Source organism: Chiloscyllium punctatum, chromosome 15, assembly GCF_047496795.1.
Source record: "Chiloscyllium punctatum isolate Juve2018m chromosome 15, sChiPun1.3, whole genome shotgun sequence".
Classification (NCBI taxonomy): domain Eukaryota; kingdom Metazoa; phylum Chordata; class Chondrichthyes; order Orectolobiformes; family Hemiscylliidae; genus Chiloscyllium; species Chiloscyllium punctatum.
Window position 1 is genome coordinate 9,355,719 of NC_092753.1, and position 23,346 is coordinate 9,379,064.

At 40.9% G+C, this 23,346-nt stretch overlaps 1 protein-coding gene across 4 annotated transcripts in view; it reads left to right on the forward strand.

The window, feature by feature from the left end:
* esd (esterase D/formylglutathione hydrolase) overlaps positions 1-16,274 on the forward strand; it is a 33,043-nt gene extending 16,769 nt beyond the window's left edge. For all 4 annotated transcript variants that reach the window (XM_072584582.1, XM_072584584.1, XM_072584580.1 and 1 more), the window contains exons 4-9: positions 8,806-8,904; positions 9,134-9,258; positions 12,119-12,238; positions 14,493-14,591; positions 15,619-15,786; positions 15,888-16,274. In XM_072584582.1, coding sequence (XP_072440683.1) covers positions 8,806-8,904; positions 9,134-9,258; positions 12,119-12,238; positions 14,493-14,591; positions 15,619-15,786; positions 15,888-15,968 — 692 coding nt within the window. In that variant the 3' untranslated portion in view covers positions 15,969-16,274. The remainder of the gene's footprint in view (positions 1-8,805; positions 8,905-9,133; positions 9,259-12,118; positions 12,239-14,492; positions 14,592-15,618; positions 15,787-15,887) is intronic.
* The last annotated feature ends 7,072 nt before the right edge of the window (positions 16,275-23,346 follow it).

Consider the following 23,346-nt stretch of genomic DNA (forward strand, 5'->3'; position numbering starts at 1 on the left):
CTGACAGTTTGCTCTCAACACGGTCTTCAAGGTCTGATGCCCTCCGTCTACAGCTCCCTGGGATTCAGGATGATATGCACTGGATTTAAAGTGCTTTATACCTAAGCTGCCCATAACCACCTTAAACAGCCTAGCAATAAAATTTGACCCTTGGTCCTACTGAATCCCTCTGGGTAGCCCATACCATGTAAAGAAAGCTACTAACTCCTCGATTACCCTTTTTGCCTTGATACTCCATAATGGAATGGCCTCCGGAAATCTGACAGACCCATCCAATTATGGTTAACAAATACTGGCTCCCACTTTAATTCTCGGGAGGGGACCGACACAATCAATTTATAACCCGCAGGAAAGGTTCTTCAAATGTGGGAATTGGCAACAAAGGGGCTGGTTTTATTACCGCCTGTGGCTTACCTACCATTTGGCATGTATGACACTTATGGCAAACATTAACCATATCCTTGTGCATTCCAAGCCAAGAAAAATGTTTTTGTACCTTTAGCCTGAGTCTTTTGTAACCCCAGGTGACCTCGTACAGGTAGTTCATGTGCTACCGTATCCCCTCCTAGCTCTATGCTACCAGCAACACAATCTGGTGCACTTCAGCCCATTTCTCCTCTGCACTAACCTGCCGTGGTCTCCATTTCACCTTAGGATTCTACCTTTCAGATAACAACCCTCCAGAATATTCTCTGCCTCCTTTTCAGAGTACGCATCCACATATATATCCTTTATTGTCTTGCCTTGCTGTTGCAAGTCCCTTAGCCTTTCAGGACTAAACACTTCTGTCTGACCTTCTGCCTGTTCAGGTTTTTCCTGCACCATTACGTCAAACGGTGTATCCGTTAACTGAACCTCAACTCCTTCATCTTTCTCTTTGCTTTTTGCTTCGTGCTGTGACTTAATATAGTGGAATCTGGTTACCACACAGACTGGGAAAATACAAGGATATTTCTGTTTTAACTCCTCAGTTTCTTGGTCTTCCTTGGGCGTCTCCACAACAAGGGGAATCATTCCCACCTTGGATCCTGCAAAATCATTCCCAAGAACAAACTGAATTCCTGGAACTGACACTCTGTCAATCACTCCCACTGTAACTTCCCCTGTCTTGAGTTGGCACTCCAACCTGATCTTACATAAGCGAAAGCTAAATTTCTGTCCATCTTATCACACAAATTACCACACTCTTGGGTAACAGATCAGAAAGTGTGTGTATTTGCTCATCCCTTACTATCAGTGACTGGTTAGATCTTGTATCTCTCAAAATAATAACTTCTTGTCCTTCTCTCCCTGTTCTTTCTGAGCAAACTTTACCCACAGAGGCAAATTCTTTGTAGAGATCAGGTACTAACTCCATACCCTGCCCCTGCCTTGTCTGCACTCTCCTGCAGCTCTTCTTGGGGTCTCCTTTACTACCTTCACTAATGCCACTGGCTTAGCTTCTTTTCCCACATGCCTTTCTTTAACACCCAGCACTGTGACTTTACATGTCCCACCTTCTGGCAGTGAAAACACGTTTTCCGAGTGCCCTTCTGAAACCACCGGCACCGAAATTTTCTGTGTCCCACTCCATCACAGTGAAAACATCTGAGGCCTGTCACCTCCTGTCCACCCTCTTGGCCTTCTTTAACCTGTGGTTAATATCTTACTAGTGCTCTCTAATTTTGGGTTAGTAATGTAGGATCTGCCCTTCTTCCAACTTCTATCCCTCACAGGAAGAGATTCTGGCCGAAAGCTTGTCTTATGCACCAACATGTCCTCATCTGCTAATTCTGCTGTCATTCTCACTTCCTGAACTTTCTCTTCTTCCATGTGAATTCTTACCGTCTCTGGAAGTGAGTTTTTAAACTCCTCCAGCAGAATAATCTCTCTTCGAGCGTCAAATGTCCTGTCTATTTTCAAAGCATGCACCCATCGATTAAAATGACTATGCTTAATTCTTTCCAACTCAACATAAGTCTGACCTGGTTCCTTCTTTGTGTTTCTGAACTGCTGTCCATATGCTACTGGTACCAATTCATCAGCAAATAGTCTGTTTAACCTCTTCATAATCTCTTACCCTCATTTGACTGTGCAGCAAACACCTCACTAGCTCTACTTACCACTTTAGTCTGAACTAGCATCCTCGGACCATTCCATCTGCCTAGGCAATTTTTTCAAATGAAATAAAGAAGGCTTCAACATCTTTCTCATCAAAATGTGGCAGAGTTTTGTCATATTTGCATATATCACTACCTTCTCTTTTAATCTCCATCCTGTTAACTTGAATTTACTAAATTGCAACTTCTCAAGTTCACATTCTCTCTTTTTGTCTCTCCCTTTCTTCTCTCTATCTCTTTGCTCAGCTAAAAGTCTTCTCTCTCTCTCTCTCTCTCTCTCTCTCTCTCTGTCTGTCTTTCTTCTCTCTCTCTCTCTTTTCCTTTCCCTTGCCCTCTCCTCTCTCTTTCCTTTCCTCTCTCTCTCTGTTTATCTTCTAACTCCATTTTCCTCAATTGCAATTTAAGTTTTTCTACCTCTACTGCACTTAGCTGTTTCTCTGACACACCTAAGTGTTTGAGTAATCCCTTTACAATTTCAGCTTTACTTCTGTCTTTGGTTATACCCAAATCTAACTTATTTGCTAATTCTAAAAGTATGGACTTTTTCTTTCCTTCTAAACTTTCTTTTATAAATTTGTGAACCATCTTCAAATCTCAGAACCTCTTTAGCAATTTTAAGAGCTATTTCTCACACTTTTAATCTAATCAACCACAAGTCACCAAAATTAAACAAATTGTTTCACCTACATTTTATTTAAAGATCTAGGACACTAGCTTGCAAGTGTTTAAATCTGCTGGGAATTTTCATACCCCCAAAAGAATTCAAATCTGTCTAAACCAATTTAAGTCCCGGACAAGCCCCCAGTCTGTTACGGCATGGGGTAAACTCTCCTGCTTAATTTAAAACCAACAATTCGAAGAATTATTTAAAGTAAAAATTAACAACTTTATTTCTTCAAGTATAACAGAGAATAGTTAACTAACAACTATTTACACATCCTTACTCTGACGTATCTGTTACCTTTCCTTATATAATACTAGTCTGATAAAACTCCCAATTAAGATTTACAAAACAAGACTACTTTTCTCAAAACCAGGCGCTTTCGGTTCCTCTATTTGGACCTTCCTGTGTCGTCTTTTCTTCTTCTTTGGAATTTCTGCATCACAGGTTACTGATCAAAAAATGTACCTTTTTAAGAGAGCTTTTGTTTTGGGCAGTCTGTACATGCTGGTGGCTTGGCAATTCTCCTCTCAATTGTTCAATTTTCCCCCAGTCTTATATCCCCAAAGCATTGGATTGTGTCACTGGCTTTTAAGATTGTCAGTATACTCAATTCAAACTGGATTGGAGTTTGGTATTTTTTGGGGTATAATTTAAACTGATTGGCCTAAGTTGAATCTGTTTTTGTCATTTCCAGGCAATGAGCTAATTGAGTTGTTCGACCAAGTGTCACTTTGCTAGCTGTTGAGAACACTTGGTGCTGTGTCCGGTAGTTCTGTTGCTTTTAATTCTCTTAAAGTACACCCACATCTTCACAACACTACTAAGGGAAAGACGGAAAGCTTGGAGGAAAAATAATCTTTTTTCAGAAATATGAGCTGTTTGCTGTCAATCACTGCATCAGTCTGGCTGGTTACCTCCTTGCTGAGACCACCGCTACTGCTCACCAATATGTCCTCTTGACTTGACTTAAACTTAAACTGCTGTTGGGGGAAAAGGGAAAACCGCATCACAGAGGTTGTCAGTTTATGTTTGAGGTCGGCAGTTGTACATTGCTTTGTTACTGACCCCAGACTCCAGAACATTGTAACTTACTGTTCGTATATAATAATTCTGTAATACTGTGAGGTCACTGAGTACGGGACCGATTAATCTGTTATTGTAAAACTGCATTGTCATTGAATCTGAGGATAAAGTGACTCATATTTCAGAAAATAGTAATTATTTAAAAGTCTCTAATCGACCGTTTCTTTCTGTGCAAACATAACTTGAAAAATAATAACAAATTACTTTTTGGATATAGCCACTGCCCTAACTAAGGGAAAGTATCTTTGTTGCAGTAGCATGACATCTGCACAACGTACTTGATGAGTACCTTGAGAAAATGTTAAGGTTTTCTTTTCTAAACAATCGTGGATAGCTACAAATTTTTATTTGAGCTATAACAGCATTAACTGCTGAGTCAGCTATTGTTTTTGAGAGGCAATAATTTTGAAAGACTTGCACGTCACTCTGTAATGCCAGCAACCCAGCTAAAACATTACTTAATAATTGCATTATATATCAGTGTAAAACTAAAGCTACGGTTTGTTTGCAATTATGTGACATGCATTTTCTCTTTCACATTTTTAGGATTTTCGGTAATAGATCCTGTTAGTACAACTGTTTATCCTTTTTTTAAGACTACTATTGAATATGTCTCTAACACACTCGTGGGTGGTGCATACCAAATCCAAATGGCTGCTTGTATGTTTTTTTAAAAAGAAGATTTTCCACTTATTGCCTCTGCTTCTTTTGCAAATTACCTTTATGTCTGTGTCCTTTGGTTACCAATCCGTCAGCCACTGAAGGAGAAGTAAATAAAGAGAACCTATCTAAATCCTTTTGGATTTGAAACACCCCTTATCAAACCTCCTGTTTTCCTTCTCTGCTATTAGGACTATCCCAGCTTCTCCAGTCCCTCAATTTAATTAATCCCTCATCTCTGAACCTATGCTAGTTAATCTCTGTGCCCTCTCCGAAGCTTTCATGTCCGTCCTAGCTTTGGTATTCGTATGCCTCTGTTCGTAAAGCCCAGGATTGCATATGTTGTATTAGCTGCTTTGTTCACATGTCATGCCACCCTAAAAGATATGGTTGTAAACTCCCCAGTATCCCAGCTCTTGCAATCCCTCTGCATTGTACCAAACTGCACATTTTGTCTACCAAAATGGATCTCCTCCCACTTGTTTGCATTGAGATTCGACTGCCACACATCCACCCATTTCCCCCAGTCTGGCTCGTGTACTTTTGGTGTTGATTATTAACTTTACACCATTTACTGTATTTTCAAGTTCCGTGCCATGTGCCATTATCCCAAGTCCAAATTTTAAACCAATATATCTATGTATGTGATTCAGAACGAAGTTTATATCTAAAACAGCAGCTATTCATTCTAAATACTGAACCCTGGAGAGCTCCATTGACGTAACCTCCATTCAGTGTGAGAAACCAGATAAGGTTTTAACTTGTTGAAGAGCGTAACATTATTGGTGAGACAGGTGCCCAGGAAGCCTCAGTCATAAGAGAGTGAACCGATGGAGGAAGTTGCTGAGGTAGAGTAGAAGCAAGGTCATGGGAGGATGCATATTTTAATTTTACTACTTGGATGTCAGGAGACTAGTGGAGATAGGTGAAGACAGAACTGACAGCTGAATGGAACTTAGTGGGAGGCAGGATGTGAGTAACTGCATTTTGGACAAATTTCAGTTTATGAAACCAGTCTGAAGGTATCAGGGATTCTAAAAATTGGGTTTTATTCTGTGGTGTTGTAGTTCAAATTCAATTAATAAATCTGGAAAATCTCACTTGATGATCATAAAAGCTGTCATGAGTTCGCTAAAACATCTGCCATCCTAACCTGGTCTAGTCTAGACTACATGTGACTCCAGACCCACGGCGATGTGGCTGATTTTTAACTGCCTTCTGAAATGCCCTGCTAAATCACTCCGATCAAGGGCAATTAGAGATGGAGAACAAACGGTGGCCATTAAAGAGTTAAGAAAATAGTTGTGATAATGTATAGAGTCATAGAGATGTACAGCATGGAAACAGACCCTTCGGTCCAACCCGTCCATGCCGACCAGATATCCCAACCCAGTCTAGTCCCACCTGCCAGCAGCCGGCCCATATCCCTCCAAATCCTTCCTGTTCATATCCCCATCCAGGTGCCTCTTAAATGTTGCAATTGTATCAGCCTCCACCACGTCCTCTGTCAGCTCATTCCATACCCGTACCACCCTCTGCGTGAAAAAGTTGCCCCTTGGGTCTCTTTTACATCTTTCCCCTCTCACCCTAAACCTATGCCCTCTAGTTCTGGACTCCCTGACCCAGGGAAAAGACTTTGCCTATTTATCCTATCCATGCCCCTCATAATTTTGTAAACCTCTATAAGGTCACCCCCTCAGCCTCTGATGCTCCAGGGAAAACAGCCCCAGCCTGTTCAGCCTCTCCCTGTAGCTCAGATCCTCCAACCCTGGCAACATCCTTGTAAATCTTTTCTGAATCCTTTCAAGTTTTACAACATCTTTCCGATAGGAAGGAGACCAGAATTGCACGCAATATTCCAACAGTGGCCTAACCAATGTCCTGTACAGCCGCAACATGACCTCCCAACTCCTGTACAACAAGGATTTCAGTGCTCTCTTCCTCCCTCTACAAGGATTTCAGTGAGTCCCTCCTCTCTTCCTCCTAACTCCTGTACTCAATACTCTGACCAATAAAGGAAAGCATATCAAACACCTTCTTCACAATCCTATCTATCTGCGATTCCACTTTCAAGGAGCTATGAACCTGCACTCCAAGGCCTCTTTGTTCAGCAACACTCCCTAGGACCTTACCATTAAGTGTATAAGTTGTATAAAAGACTTTGTCTTTTTATTCATTCTTCCTAAGAGAGAGTTGAAATTGGAAGGTTGGTTGGCAGTAATTCTGTTCAACTTTGATTGTTTAGTTTCCTTGGTGAACTGGTACTCTGCCAATATTCATAGTGACCAAGAGAGAGCTAACAAATCCCTTCTGGATGGTGCGGAGCTGCAGAGGAGCTTGTTTGAAATGGAAAGCTGAGAATAATTCCCTGTATGAACTTGTGAATCACCTCATGGTTTACACAGAAGTAGGATCTAATCAGTAGCAATCAAGCAGCAGCTCAGGAGAAAATAGTGGCATTTATCCACTCTGGATTTGCTCATTTATAACATTTCAAGGTGAATTTTTGGCATTCATCATCACTGTGCAGTTACTGGGAGATTCTGTCAATCTTCCAATGCTATAGCAGTTGTCACTCTTCCAATATTTTTCTTTAGCCTTCTGAATGTCTTTTCCTTTGAATTGACATCCAACTCTTGCATCTCTCTGAGGCACTTGAAACAGTTCTGGAACCTTTCATATAAATCGTTCTGATACCATGTCGTCGACCTGAAACATAAACTCTAATTCACTGAAACTACCTGACCTGAGTATTTCCAGTATCCTTTCTTTTTAAATGTATAAATTTATGGATCTGCTGTTAAATAACTTATAAACTTCAGGGAAATTTTGTCGTGATGTTAATACCCTTGTAAACAGCTGGCAAATTTATCAAATGCAAAGACTAAAATGGTCATTTGTGTAACATAATGTGATATACAATATGCAACTTGGAGACTCATTATCTCTGATCTTTATATTTTTAAATGTCTAACATTGTATCTTTTGTCAAGAGATATGATTGAAAACCTTTGCATATATATTTTACTTCACAATTTTGCAAATTTTCTGATACCATTGGTCAAAACTCATTTCTTCCACTGGCACCATGTGGCCTGCCTTAGCAGAGCCATTTTCTTTTGGTGTAATCTCTAAACGAATCTCTGTACTTTGTTGCGCTCATTTCCATTTGACAAAGAGTTCATTGTGAGTCCCAGTAAACCCTGGCTGCACTCAGCATTGCATCAAATGAAGAGAAAGTGTGCCATTCTCGCAAAACTTAACAGAAAAAGGAGACTTGACCAAAGCAATTTACTGTGGACAGGCTTATTTTTAATATCAGCAGCTGCGCTGTAGTGCAGAGTGCGAAAACAAGCTTTCGTCTAAACCAAGAAAACCCTTTTCCAGGTCACTAGAATCTCCATTAAAAAAATGCTTCTTTCTTTCCTAATGGCCAACTTGAAATTCCTTGGCATGTAGAATTTCCGTGCTTTACCTGTTCCCAACCCGACATCCGTCTTGGGATCCAATCATGTGTAAAAGTCGTTTCATGACACTATTGTTTGGAGAGCCTGAATCCAGACTCTGGTGGATAAAGATCCAAAAGATTTCCAAATATTCAGTGCACACTGACAACTCTGTCAACTCTGGTGACCGTGAGATACTCATAGGGACTCTCTGTTCCTTTTCAGAAGTTTAAATTGAAATGCTTTGGCATCACGTAAGGGGAACTTTGTTTTGAATGTTGCCAAGTCTGCATTCCTTAAAAGTCAGGGTCAGTTGGCTCAGTTGGCTGGATGGCTGGCTTACGATACAAAGCAATGCCAACAGCATGGTTCAGTGCTCGCATTGACTGAGGTTACCGTGATGGACTCTTTCTCAACCCCTCCCTCACCTGAGGCATGGTGACCCTCACTCCTACTCTGAGAGAGCAGCCCTATGGTCCTCTGGGAAAATGGCAACTTTTCCACAAAATTTCATTCTAAATAGTATTCTAGCACATGTTTACTGCACTGTGTTCTTGATTTATTAGCTTGCCCAGAACTATATGCAGTGTTCTACTGTAGTCTATCCATTGTTTAATGTACCGTTAACATGAATTTATCCTTGTATCAGAAATCCAGAATTCTATTGGCTTTTTATTTCCTTTTCTAACCACTCTCCTACCTTTTGAAGATCTTTGCATCTATGCTTCACAATCCCTACATTCCTGAGTCTTGCTGTTTAGGGATACATTCGCTTAATGGACTATGCTATTTGAAGCACAAGCAAAGATGAAAATTCTTGTTCCTAGCTGAATTCTTTCTGGTATTCCCACAGGGTTAACATGCACAGAACAAAACTTCATAACCAAGGCCGGGAGTCAACAAGCAGCCGCTGAACATGGCATTGTCATCGTGGCCCCAGACACCAGCCCCCGTGAGTACAAAACCTTCATTCCATTCAATTCCACTTCATCCAGCCAAAAGTTCAGGCTCAAGTAATTTGAAAAGTTATGCTTCACTTGAGCTGCTTTTTGTAAAAGGCTTTCGAGTATATAAAAATGTGATTGTGTGAACTTTTAAGATGTTCTGGGGCAGTTTACACAATTCTGTCGATTTGTGGTAAATCGAATATGGAAAGTCACTGGTGCGTGTTGTCATTCCAGGTGGCTGTAATATTCAAGGTGAGGAAGATAGCTGGGATTTTGGTACAGGAGCTGGGTTTTATATCAATGCCACAGAGGACCCTTGGAAGACGAACTACAGGATGTACAGCTACATCACAGAGGAGGTAGTCTGATCAGTGGCAATGTCTTTTCAAAATTGCTGAAGTATTATGGTTACTTGTAAAATGGAGCAATCATTTCTCTGGAAGCTGTCTGACTAATCAGCAATACTGTGCAACTAACCCCGGGTTGCCTCCCAACTATGGTAAACTTGCCCAGATCACACTAGACGGCTCTTTGAGATTGCTATATGTGCTGTTAGCTGGTGACTTGATATCTAAACGCTCTCAGTAAGAGGAAGAAAGAGAGCTAAAGCACATTTTATTGTCAGAAACAAAGCGGTACTGTTAGGTGTTAAATGTAAGAAACATGGCAACAGGAGCAGGCCATTCAGCCCCTTCAATCTCTTCTACCATACGTAGCTGATCAGTTAACCTGTCCTTAACCTCCGATCCCTCGATGCCTTTGACCACTAAGTTTTCCAATTTTACTTGTATTTGTTTGTGGGCTATCTAGATTTTTTGATTCACTGCAATTTTTGTTCAAAATAAAGCCCTGCTGGTTTTACACGAAGTATTGTAGCTTCCTTCCAGAAGGAGTGGGCTGTAACTAAGTGATTTATTTAATGCTGTAAAGTGAACCTCTACCTGAGGTGGAGGCTTTTTTGCAAGCACATCTCAATTGTCAAACAATTATTATTGCACATTGGTTTTTGATCTTTTGTACAACCAACCGCTTAGTAGTGCCAGCAGTAGCAGTTTTTAGAGTCCATTGTATGACCTCTCTTTTAAGTGCCACAGAGATCAGTGTTGGGGCCACACTCATTGACAATATATATTAATGACTTGGATGATGGAAGTGAATGTGCTATTGGCAAGTTTACGGATTACACTAAAAAGGTGGAAGGCCAGTCATGAGGGTGACGCAGAGTCTGCAGTGGGATACAGACCAGTTAAGCGAGTGGACAGAATCTTGACAGATGGAATATAGTGTGGAAAAATGTGATGCTATGTCCTTTGGCAGAAAGACAAGATGAGCTGAACATTATTTAAATAGGGAAAATCTGCAGAAAGCTGCTTTAGAAGTCAAAGAGTCATACAGTGTGGAAACAGACCCTTTTGGTCCAACCATTCCATGCCGAGCATAATCCCAAACCAAGCTAGTCCCACCTGCCTGCACTTGGCCCATATCCCTGCAAACCTTTCTGATTCATGTACTTATCCAAATGTTTTTTAAACGGTGTAAATGTACCTACATCCACCACTTCCTCAGGAAGTTCATTCCTCACATGAACCAGTCAGTCCTTGTGCATGAATTACAAAAAGCTAGCATCCAAGTTCAGTAGGTAATAGGGAAGGCAAATGGAATGTTGGCTTTTTTTAATCCAAGGGAATAGAGCATAAAAAATATGGCACTAGTTAGACTCCATTTGGAATACTGTGAACAGTTTTGGTCCCCTTTGCTAAGGATCTGGCATTGGAAGCAGTCCAGAGAAGGTTCACTAGGCAAATTCAAGGTATGGAGGAATTTCTTGAAGAGTGGTTGAGTGAGTTGCATTTTACTAAGATGAATAGCAACCTTATTTAAGCATACAAGGTTCTTGGGGGACTTAGCAAGGTTGATGTGGAAAGGTATTTTTCCCTTTGTGGGAGAGTTTAGGAGCAGAGGTCATAATCTTGCAATAAGGGGTCAGCCATATAAAACAGAGATAGAGTCATAGAGATGTACAGCCTGGAAACAGACCCTTCGGTTCAACCTGTCCATTGCCGACCAGATATCCCAACCCAATCTAGTCCCACCTGCCAGCACCCAGCCCATATCCCTCCAAACCCTTCCTATTCATATACCCACCCAGATGCCTCTTAAATGTTGCAATTGTACCAGCCTCCACCACATCCTCTGGCAGCTCATTCCATACACATACTACCCTCTGTGTGAAAGTTGCCCCTTAGGTCTCTTTTATATCTTTCCTCTCTCACCCTAAACCTATGCCCTCTAGTTCTAGACTCCCCGACCTCAGGGAAAATACTTTGTCTATTTATCCTATCCATGCCCCTCATAATTTTATAAGCTTCTATAAGGTCACCCCTCAGCCTCCAACGCTCCAGGGAAAACAGCCCCAGCCTGTTCAGCCTCTCCCTGTAGCTCAGATCCTCCAACCCTGGCAACATCCTTGTAAATCTTTTCTGAACCCTTTCAAGTTTCACAACATCTTTCCGATAGGAATGAGGAGGAATTCCTCCGAAAGGGAATTGAATCTGGAATCTTTTTCCACAGCAGGATGTCAAGATTGGTTCATTAAGTGTATTCAAGGTTGAGATAGACAGATTTTCAATCAGGTAGGGAATCAAGGGTTGTGGGGAAGAGGTAGGGAAGTGGAGTGAAGGATGATTAGTCCAGCCATGATCTCATTGAATGGCAGAGCAGATTCAATGGGCTGAATGGCCTATGTCTGCTTCAAAGTCTTACTGTGCCAACCTTTGATTCCCTTACCTAACAAGAATTTATTTACCTTAACCTTAAAATATTCAGTGACCTGTCTCTGAAGCAGAGAGTCACACAACCCTCCAAGTAAGAAGGTTTCTCCTCATCTCTGCCCTAAAACGACAATCCATAATGAAAGCAATGTCTTTACTTCTGGACTCAGCTGCAAGAAGAAACTTCTCTTCCAAGCCCACCTTTATAAATTCGATTCAGCTGTGGGTTAGGAATTGGAGACATCTTTGCATGTCTGTGCTGTGCTTGAAAACCAAAGATTTCTACATTAACAGGAATGAAACATTCAAAGATCCTTCTAGAAGTGTGGCTATGGGTTTACTGTCTGTAATATATATAACTTTTTTTTTGCATGTATGACTCCTATCTTGATTAATGCTGATAGAGGCAAGCAAATGTACTAATTCCTGTGTTTTATTTCCTCCTCAGTTACCTCACCTGATAAATACCAATTTCCTTGTTGATTCTGAGAAAATGTCCATCTTTGGCCATTCAATGGGTGGTCATGGAGCTCTCATTTGTGCTTTGAAAAACCCTGGAAAATATAAGGTACACACATCTCCTAGATGCTAGTAGCAGCTGGATTTAAATACAAGTGGATCCATACAGCCCCAGCATTTCTGAAGTTGGGGATGCCTTTTTAAGCATAAGGCCAGGGGTGTTGCTGCAATACATTGTGAGAGTTATTTTTACAGTTGTTTTTTTCTGACTCGATGGGTATATTATGTTTTATTTAGTAAAGGTAACAAGTTGTGTGACTACTAAACTAACTGGTCCAAAACGTGAAACATTGCTGATTTCTCTCAGTTTAGTTTGAAACCTGTAAACAAACTGCAGGACAGAGGATTCGGCCCACATTTTGCGAGAAGCATCTGATACCACTATCCTGTCTCTACAGCACGGCATCATCAGTATATATCTCGGATATTATTTATGTGTCTTTTTAACACCACAATGCTCTCTGAGTGACTGTTCTCCATGGCCGAGTTGTGCACACAGCACAGAAACGCTTCTTAACCTCTCTTCCCTCCATCTCAGTGACCACACTTAAAGTAATGACCTCTTACAGCTCCCCATGCAGCAGCAGTGGATCTTCCTACATTTTAAATAACATCTGGTTAGCGTTATCTGGCCATTAAGCTGCTGAGAATGAGTATGACGTGGAGATGCCGCTGTTGGACTGGAGTGGACAAAGTCCGAAGTCATATTAACACCAGGGAAGGAGCACTCTGAAAGCTTATGTTCTCAAAGAAACCTGTTGGACCATAACCTAGTGTCATGTGCCTTCTGAGAATGAGAACCTGAAAAGCAACAAGTGTTTGACATAATTGGGAAAAAGTTTTCCACTGTTAAAAATTTCAGTCTTTAAGTGATTTGAGACTTTGACCGAAAATCTGCATTCATTGTACTTTTATTAAGAAACATCTCCACCCCCACCACCATATAATTTCTAAACTTACCTTTCACTGGTCTGAATCTGAGCTGGCTTATCCTACTGACATTTTTTTTATAACATGCTGCTTTCACATTTTTTCAGATAATTTGCCATCTTGTATATTTATCTCTCAATAAGTCGGTGCAAAAATATATGAAAAGACTGAAAACAAAGGACTTTGGAAGATATCAGAGGAAAATTTTTATAACTCAATAAATGCACCAAAAATGAATATTTCATGAAACTGGATTTCTTTTTCCCTTCATGAAATGTCCTTGTTGTTACTCAAAGAGGAGAGCAACAGATGTAAATAAACTAAACTTAAAATTGTTATGTTAGGATGTTGAGACATAGAGAGGGTGTGGAAGATGTTAGCAGAATGATACCATCAGTGGGGATCATGTTGAGAGGCTGGAGAAGCACACTTCAATCGCACTAACCCGAGTCACCATGCAGAGGATTTTTCTCTTCATTCATGTATAATATATCTGTACTTATCTATATTTCTCTATATGTACACAGCTGTATAAATACATTGTGTATTATATGCACTTACTTTACTAATCAATTTTTTATCATGCATATTGGGAGTTGAGACCAAATGCAACTTTGAGTTGAAGCAGGGGTCACGAGTTGACAATGGTTGATTGTACCAAAGCAAACCTTATTTATTTGCATTTCTACAGCAAACATCCAGTCATTGTTTTTCTATATTTCCATTATAAATTCCAGTGTCCATACTGGGAATAGCAGCTGCCAGTAAACCTGTGGCACTATAGGCACTACCTTTCACCAGAGTTGACACTGTGCTGACAATATTGAAGATGAAGCCCGCTGTGCTGTTGCTGGTTTGGCTTTCTCTTCTTGGACGTGGTCATTACCTGGCGCTTAAATCCTCCCAGCCATGGCCAGTCCAACTCTGCTGGAAGCTGGAATCGACGGTTGGGGCGGAGTGCTTGTAAAATTTTGTTCCATTACAAATCTTACTTCCTTAGAAACCTTTTTTTAACTGCACACAAACTGTAACAGACTAGGTAAAATAATGTAAATCCCCTTCCCTGCACCACATTCTAGACACCTGTGATATCAGCAATTATGTCTTAAAAAATATTTATTTTCTATTAATGTGACCCTTGTTTAACCATTCCCGCCAACTTAGTTTCTATGCTGTTTACTTTTATTAAACACGTTCTGTCCATAAAATATACATAATTTGAGAAATAGTGTAATGGGTGAGTGATGCAGTATTGAAATTTGTCGACTGAATCACAGTCTGCACTATCTAACATGTACATGCAACAATATTGGAATATGAGATGACGTATTAATTCTTATTTCTGCTTTTGATCCCTGATGACATCTGGTTAGTCGGTGTCAGCACTTGCTCCTATCTGCAACCCTATGCAGTGCCCTTGGGGCGAGAAAGCATTCACTGGATACCTGGGCTCTGACAAAAGCAAGTGGGAGGTAAGGTTACACTACTAGCAAAAAAAAATGATTATTTTTTAAGTTGACTTGTGGTTTTCTTTTAACAAGTCGAAGGCATTTCTAAACTAGAGCATCATACTGCTTTTTGTTTTGGTATCTTCAATGTTCTCCCCACTTACGTACTATAAAACACGTAATACTAACAGGTGCTCAAACTAATTCATACAGAGGCCTTTTTTTAATTCTCTATTAACTGCCTTTGAAGTTTGTGTGAGATGGAGAGTTTATACTGAACTGTGTTTGCTTCTGTCTACAATAAGCAGCAGTCCAAATTCAACATGTCGCACTCACCCAGTGAATGGAGTGAGGAGCTTTCTAACTTACCTGGAGCTAACCCAAACCCAAGTCCTCATCCAGTCCTGAGCTTGTATTGATAATCAATAGTGGTCTTTCTGCTATACTGTAGCTCCCAGTTGCTTTTATGTACACTTCTAAATTCCTTTTTGAAGCTTTTATTTAATTTTAAAGAAAGAATTGCTTTCCAAACTCTCTTTAAAGCTGTGATGGATAAAAGCAAATGGGAGGTAAGGTTACATTACCAGTGGGAAAAGCATGTTCAATTTTTAAATTCACCTGTGATTTTTTTTTCTAGCAAGTTAAGGACATTTCTAAGATAGGACCTCATAATGCTTTCATTTTAACTCCTTTTGGCACCCTCATTGTGCTCCCCAAGGCTGCCAAAACAGTTCTCAATGGAAAAATGCTAATTCTGTTTTGGGGTTGACCATCGACTATACCATGGCAATGCATCTGTATTCATTATTGACCCTGCTGTGCCACTTAGTAAATATGTGGAAACTACATTTCTTCTGAGAGGTAAGACGTTGGGACAAAAAACAATTCTTGCCATATGTTTGAATTCCTTGTGATTGGCAATCTGCACAGATTAATTTGAGTTTCCTATATTTAAAAGGTGTGAGCAAGCATCAAAGGTGTTTGTAAACAAGCAGATGTACCACTTATGTCTGACTATAGCTTGTGAAATTAATTTCTCTATTTCCTGTAGGCCTTTGATGCCACTTGCCTGGCAAAAACCTATTCGGGACCTCTCCTGGATATTCTTGTTGACCAGGGCAAGGATGATCAGTTCCTGGCTGCAGGACAGTTACTCCCTGATAGCTTCATCACAGCTTGTACTGACCAGAAAATACCTGTTGTTTTTCGACTTCAGGAGGTAAGTGTGACCAGAGTTTGAATTAGTCAAGACAGTGTGATTATTTTCCCATTCCAATGTCTCTCAATGATCTTAACCATTCCATGTTTTGCTACTTCCAGGGATATGACCATAGCTACTACTTCATTGCGACGTTTATTACAGACCATATTAAGCATCATGCAAAGTACCTGAATGCTTAAGAGCCTGAATGACCATCTCAGCTGTGCCTTTTAATCATGTAGCAATCATAAAGCATAATCTCCATGTGAAGAATTAGCTGTTCCCAAGATGATGAACATTATCTGCCTTGTCTCCATGTGGTGGCTGGCAGGATTTGGACACTTTATTGGACCTGTGTTAATCTGTTTTCAGTATAAGAGTGGACCTATGTCCAAATGAAATCACTGTACTTGATTTGTATTTTTGGAAATCCAACATCATGCCCATACCAACCTAACAAAGACAATCTGTGAGCACACCTTTCAAATAAAGTCAATTAAACAGCAGGTTGACTTGATGTATCTTTCTTTGTAGCAACACGTTGCTGTCACCTCAGTGATCCCGACGAGGTGTATTCACCTCCAGCTCCTGTATCTGGGCAAAGGGTCCCTACCCTACGTTAGCATGGTTTCCTAGAACTCTCCGGGAAGCGTGGTGAGGTTGAACAGGAAACTTCCCAGAATGTTGTCCGACATTAGGAGTTGAGTGTAGGTCTGCAAAAATGAATATTCATCCAGCAAGGACCTGTACACTCCTTTTTCAGTACTGCCTTAGCTGCTAATCTTTGGTCTGTGTGTACCCCGATCAGAAAGGTTCTTGGCTGTTTCTAATCTTAGGAGCAAGGTTTCTCTGGATCCTGTCCAGTGTCAACTCTACCTCCGTTTCCATATTGGTTTCAGAAGTGAGACTCGGACCCTTGAGTAGCTATTACATCCTGCTGGTTTAAAACACCAAATGAAAAGTTAAAAGGAGCCGCTTCTGTAAAATTTCCAGTATGACTGTAAGATCTTCTTATTTCTTGATTTTACACGTACCGGTAGTTCTCCTTTAATGCCGCAGCATGCATAGAAAATGATGGAACCAATGGGAAGAGTGGGGTTAGGGGGAGGACCAGCAATCTATAACACTCCTAATCACTCAAAAAATCATCCAAAAGCCTAACACCAGGTATAGCAAAGCCTGAATGAAGGTTTAAATCATAATTATTAATGAAACAAAAGTAAATTTAACACATTACATTGAAAAAAATGTTGTTAATGGAGGGTCATTATCGTCACCATCTTGAGGTGCAGTTGTGGTTGCAGAAGTGGATGGCTGTTATTTTTCATTCACAGGATGATGGCATCGCTGTCTAGGCCAGCATTTATTACCCATCCCTAATTACCCAGAGGGCAGTTGAGAGTTGACCACATCACTGTGGGTCTGGAGTTGCACGTAGGCCAGACCCAGGTAAGAATGGCACTTTCCTTCCTTCAAGGACAGGAGTGATCCAGATGGGTTTTTACAACAATCAACAATGGATTCATGGCCATCATCAGACTCTTAATTCCAGACTTTTTTACTGAATTCAAATTCCACCATCTGCCGTGGCAGGATTCGAACCTGGGGCCCCAGAACGAAGCGTGCAAAATGATTGTGGCTGGAATTGCGCTATTGTGAACAGAGGTGTGCATTCTCGAAAATACCGTTCCTTAATTCTTCAGTGATGTTATAGCCAAATTGCGCTGCTCGAAACACGCTTTATATGAGAACCACCTGTAATTAGATTTGCAGACACAGAATGGTCTGTTAAAAAAAAAACAGCATTTCCTCAACCATTGTCATAGATTCTGTATAGCAAACCTTTAATGCATTCTTAAAGTTAAAAATCACACAACACCACATTATAGTACAACAGGTTTATTTGGAAGCACTAGCTTTCGGAGTGCTGCTCCTTCATCAGGCGGTTGTGTTGTCCAAAGAAACCTGTTGGACTATAACCTGGTGTTGTGTGATTTTTAACTTTGTCCACCCCAGTCCAACATCGGCATCTCCAAATCATTCTGAAACTCAGTCCTCTTACCTTTTGAGTCTCATTTTGGTGAACAATGGAGTGAGAAACAAAATTCCAAGACAGCCTGAATTTAGTAAAGGTTTAAAAACTGCAGAGTTTTTGTCATATTTATTAACATCTAGAAGATGGGATTTACCATTTTCCTTTGCATTAATGGCAACCCTACTGTTTACTATATCAGTAGACTGACCTGTAAACTAAAGAGATCGGGTGTAACAATTGTGATTTATTTTTGAAACAATGACGGTTGCTTTTAGTCCTGTGGTTTACCAAAAGCATGTGTTCCATGCCCTATTTAATTTTTTCCTTCTTCTATTCTAAGTTAATGTTAATCAACATTTCCATAAGGAATAAAATCAATTTCCCTGCTTTCCTATTTGTTCCAGTTACTGGAAATTGAGCCCCATGCATCGGTACTCAACGTTAACATTGTTAAAACTTTGTTCTGTCAGTACTTTGTAGACTTAAAATTCCGTGGACTGTGCTTGTGATGCTGGGATCCTGCAGCAGATTTCATCCTGGACTTCAGGAAACCAGTTGATAGATATCACTCACTTATCACGAGCTGAAACTACAGGTAGTAATAAAAGAATTATAAAAGTGCCAACTATTAAAGCACATCTGATTGTAAACGAAGACGTGATGACCGCAACAAGACTCTGCTCACAATAGATAAACAAAGGTAGCAGCTCAAAGAGCTTCGGGAATCACTGTAATGAGGGAGATGGCACTGTTCTGACTTTTCTTGCATTAACATAGCTGAGAGATTTTGTTCTTTCACAGGCATCACTGGCTTTTATTGTCAATCCCTAACAGCCCAGAGCCAAATAAAGAGACAACCACATCACTGTGGGTTTGTACAAAATCCCATGCAAAGACTGTACAAAACACTACATAGGACAAACAGGAAGACAGCTAACGATTCGTATCCATGAACACCAACTAGCCACGAAACGACACGACCAGCTATCCTTAGTAGCCACACACACAGATGACAAGCAACATAAATTCGACTGGGACAACACTACTATTATAGGACAAGCCAAACAGAGAACAGCCAGGGAATTCCTAGAGGCATGGCACTCATCCACAGATTCAATCAATAAGCACATCGACCTGGACCCAATATACCGATCACTGCAGCGGGCAGCTGGAACTGACAACCAGAAGTGGCAGATTCAAACCATTATAAATGCCGGAGGAAAGATCACAGTAGCGCTTCACAGGAGGCTCCCACGCACTGAGGATGTCCCCTAGACAGGGGACGAAATGTCTGCAACACAAATTCCCAGCTCGGCGAACAGAACCACAACAAGCACCCGAGCTACAAATCTCACAAACATTGAGTTGGGATATCTGGTCAGCATGGACGGGTTGGACCGAAGGGTCTGTTTCTGTGCTGTACATTTCTATAACTCTATGACTTTACTCGTCCAGTAGACATGATTTGGAGGTGCTACCTGATGAAGAGGCAGCGCCTCGGAAGCTAGTGCTTCTAAATAAACCTGTTGGACTATAACCTGATTTGGAGGGGCCAGTATTGGACTGGGGTGTACAAAGTTAAAAAAATCACACAACACCAGGTTATAGTCCCAACAGGTTTAATTGGAAGCACTAACTTTAGGAGCACTGCTCCTTCATCAGGTGGCTTTGGAGTATAAGATTGTAAGACAAAACTTATAGCAAAAGTTTACAGTGTGATGTAGCTGAAATTATATATTGAAAAAGACTGTAAGTCTCATCTTTTCAAATGAGCATGTTGGTCTATCATCTGGTGTTGTGTGATTTTTAACTTCATCCAGTAGATGGAGCCAGAGATTAGCAGCAGGATATGAGTGCCCTGGCACATTATACAATAAGTTGGTAGGTGAGCTGTAAACAGGCAAACCTGGTACTAGGGAAATATACATATTTCAATAAATTTATAACTTAATTAGTTAAACCACCTGACATAACTAGATGTAATCATTGTGTGGTATTTCTAAAGTTACTTTGTTAAATAAAACACTGTAAATACAGCAGGACAGGTGATGTGCAACAATTGTGAGTCACAACAACCACATTCAGTGCCTGCAGCTCGAGAAACTGCAGCTCAGTTGATGAGCTGAAGTCCAAGCTTCAGATACTGCAATGAGATGGATAGCAATCTGTACACTTTGTTCCAGGAAGCAGTCACAATTGTTAGACTATAGGTACTGCAAAGTTAGTGAGGGACAGGAAGGTATAACTGCACTACAGAGCGGTATCGCAAAGCAGAAGCTAGCACTGGAGGAGCCTCAGAATTGCACTTGTCCAACAGGTGTAAAGCTTTTATAGTGCTTGTAGGCAAGAGCAGAGACTGTGGTACGGAAACTACTCCAGTAAACGGAGTTGAAAGGAATATAGCAGATAATAACGTTTAGGAGGATAGATATTGTGCCTGAGAGTGTGACATTCAAAGACTGTGCTACCTACCTGGTGCCACAGTTAGGAACATTTCCTCGAGAGGAATTTGTTATGGGAGGGAAAAGGTCAGGTCTACATGGGTACAAAAAGCACAGAACTAAGAAAGAGGCTTTACTAAGAAGGTATGAAGAGATAGGGACACAGCACCATGAAAGTCATAATCTTCAGATTACTACTTGAACCAACGACAAAGTGGTCTGTGGAAATTAAGAACAGAGAGTTGAACGTGTGGCTCAAAGGTTGTGTTGGGAGAAATGGGTTTTGATTCACACTAGCACTGTGAAAAGAGCAAGCTTTCAATTGAACTGCACTGGGACCAGCATACTGGCAAATTGGAGAGAGGCCTTTCAACTAAATATTAGGAAGGCAAGGCAGTGTTCACCTGAGGGAAAGATTGTAAAGGTAAAGAGAAAAGACAAGACAATGGTGCAGGTCAGCAGTATGGATAATGGTAACCTGGAGGGCCAGGATACTAAAACAAAGAGTGCAACAAAAAAATAAGATTGCAGTTGGAAAAAATGGCAAGACAGAAATCAAGACATGATTAATATTAATATGTGCAGCAATTATGTCAAGATGGATGAATTGATAGCAAGTAGAAATAAATGAGTACATGATAGCTATTGCAGAGATGTGGTTGCAAGGTGACCAAACTGGGATTTGAACATTTAAGTGTATATGACATTTTGGAAGGACAAAAGGAAAGGAAAGGGAGGTGTGGAAGTTCTGTTAATAAAGGATAAGGTCAGTGTTGTCTGGAACAGGGTTTCTCTGACACCATAGACTTGTCAACCAGTATACACAATATTAATTTACCCAGGAACCTTAGCATGCATTGTGGAAGGACAACAGAGCACGAGTCTACAGTCAGTGGAACAGGTCGCAACTTTATTTGAAGACAACAAAGGTTAAGAGTTAGACTTTACACTTGTAACAACTCCATTTCTAACTATCCAATCCTTTAGAAACTTAGAATACTTCCCAGATACTCGTAACTTTTGCTGGTCTGTTGAATTGTTGAGTCTGTTCCTCTCTTCATGGATTGATTCTCTCTGTTTGACAGTGAGCTGTTCTGGACACTGCTGTTTTCCGATGTACCTCTAGGTAGGCTGGAGAGTTGGGGGGGGTGGGGGTGGGCGGGGAACCCTCAGTCCTGCTGGGCTGGATCTTCCACGCACTTGACTAATCAGAGGTATCAAATTAATTTGCTTTATCACCTTGAACTACTATTAATAACTCTTGATAGCTTGCTGAACAGCAACCCCTTTGATATGTCTGCTCTTGGGCCTGGAAGTCTGCTCTTATCCCAGAATATACACCTGGTCTTTTGTCTTACTGAGGCATGTCTGCCCCATGCATCTAGTGTTGTGTGTTTGTCAGGAAGGGTTGAATTGGCCTTTCACACTTCCTGGTGTGTTCTGCTGCCTCTCTGGTTTCAATTTGTCTGGGCTACTATCTTGTGAGAACTTGTCCCCAGGCAGAATTATCTCTTGTTGTCAGTCCTGGCTCAGGCATTCCCAGTAAGCTTTGCTTTCTGGCCAATTTTGATGTCCTTTTTTTTCCAATTGCTGTTTCTATATTTCTGGATTTCCCTCTTAATGATTTTTATTTCACTTGAGCAGTTGCAAGTTCCTATCTCAGTACTATCATGAAGAAAAATTAAAGCCAGAATCAGATAAGGCATGAAATTCCTGAATTAAATTTGAGAAGGACACAAGGAAGCTAAAAAGGGGTATCAGTGGGTTAAGTGAAGATGTGAAATTGAAAGCTGAGTACAGGATTAAGGATAGGATTCTTGGCAGTGTGGAGGAACAGAGGGACCATGGGGTGCAGGTACATAGATCCCTTAAAATGGCTACCCAAGTGGACAGGGTTGTTAAGAAAGCATATGGTGTTTTGGCTTTCATTAACAGGGGTATTGAGTTTAAGAGTCGTGAGAACTTGTTGCAGCTCTATAAAGCTTTGGTTAGACCGCACTTGGAATACTGCGTCCAGTTCTGGTCGCCCTATTATAGGAAAGATGTGGATGCTTTGGAGAGGGTTCAGAGGAGGTTTACCAGGATGCAGCCTGGACTAGAGGGCTTATCTTATGAAGAGAGGTTGACTGAGCTCAGACTTTTTTCATCGGAGAAAAGGAGGAGAAGAGGGGAACTAATTGAGGTATACAAGATAATGAGAGGCATAGATAGAGTCGATAGCCAGAGACTATTTCCCAGGGCAGAAATGACTAACACGAGGGGTCATAGTTTTAAGCTGGTTGGAGGAAAGTATAGAGGGGATGTCAGAGGTGGGTTCTTTACACAGAGTTGTGAGAGCATGGAATGCGTTGCCAGCAGCAGTTGTGGAGGCAGAGTCACTGGGGACATTTAAGAGACTCCTGGACATGCATATGGTCACAGAAATTTAAGAGTGCATACATGAGGATCAGTGGTCAGCACAGCATCCTGGGCTGAGGGGCCTGTTCTGTGCTGTACTGTTAAAAAAAATTGTCCATTTTGGTACGAATATAAAAAAAACCATATTATGGAAATGGTGAGGAATTGCAGAGCTCTAAAATGCTAAGGGATCTGGGTGGTCTTACACATGAATTAGCTTCAGCAAACAATTAGGAAAGTTGACAGACAAGCTATAGCAAGGAGTATTGAATACAAGCATAAGGTAGCTATGCTTCAGTTAGACAGAGCATTAGTGAGAGAATATCTGCAGGAACCATGTGCAGTATCAGTCATCTTACTTAAGGAAGGACATCAAATGCATTGGAAGCAGTTCAGAAGAGGTTTACTAGACTAACATGTGGATTGGGTGGGTTGTCATCTGAGGAAAGGTTGGACAGGCTGGGCTTGTCTCTGCTGCAAATTAAAAAAGGTAAAAGGTGACTTGGTCGAAACATAGACAGACATATTGACAGATATCTTTGTGTCCTCTTTGGCCACAGGCGAGGTCCCAGAGGACCGGAGAATAGTCAATGTTGTCCCACTGTAGCAGGGATGATCCTAGAATTGACAATCCTGAGAGTCTCACGTCGGTGTTGGGAAATTATTGGAGAAGATTCTCAGGGACAAGATCTGTACGCATTAGAA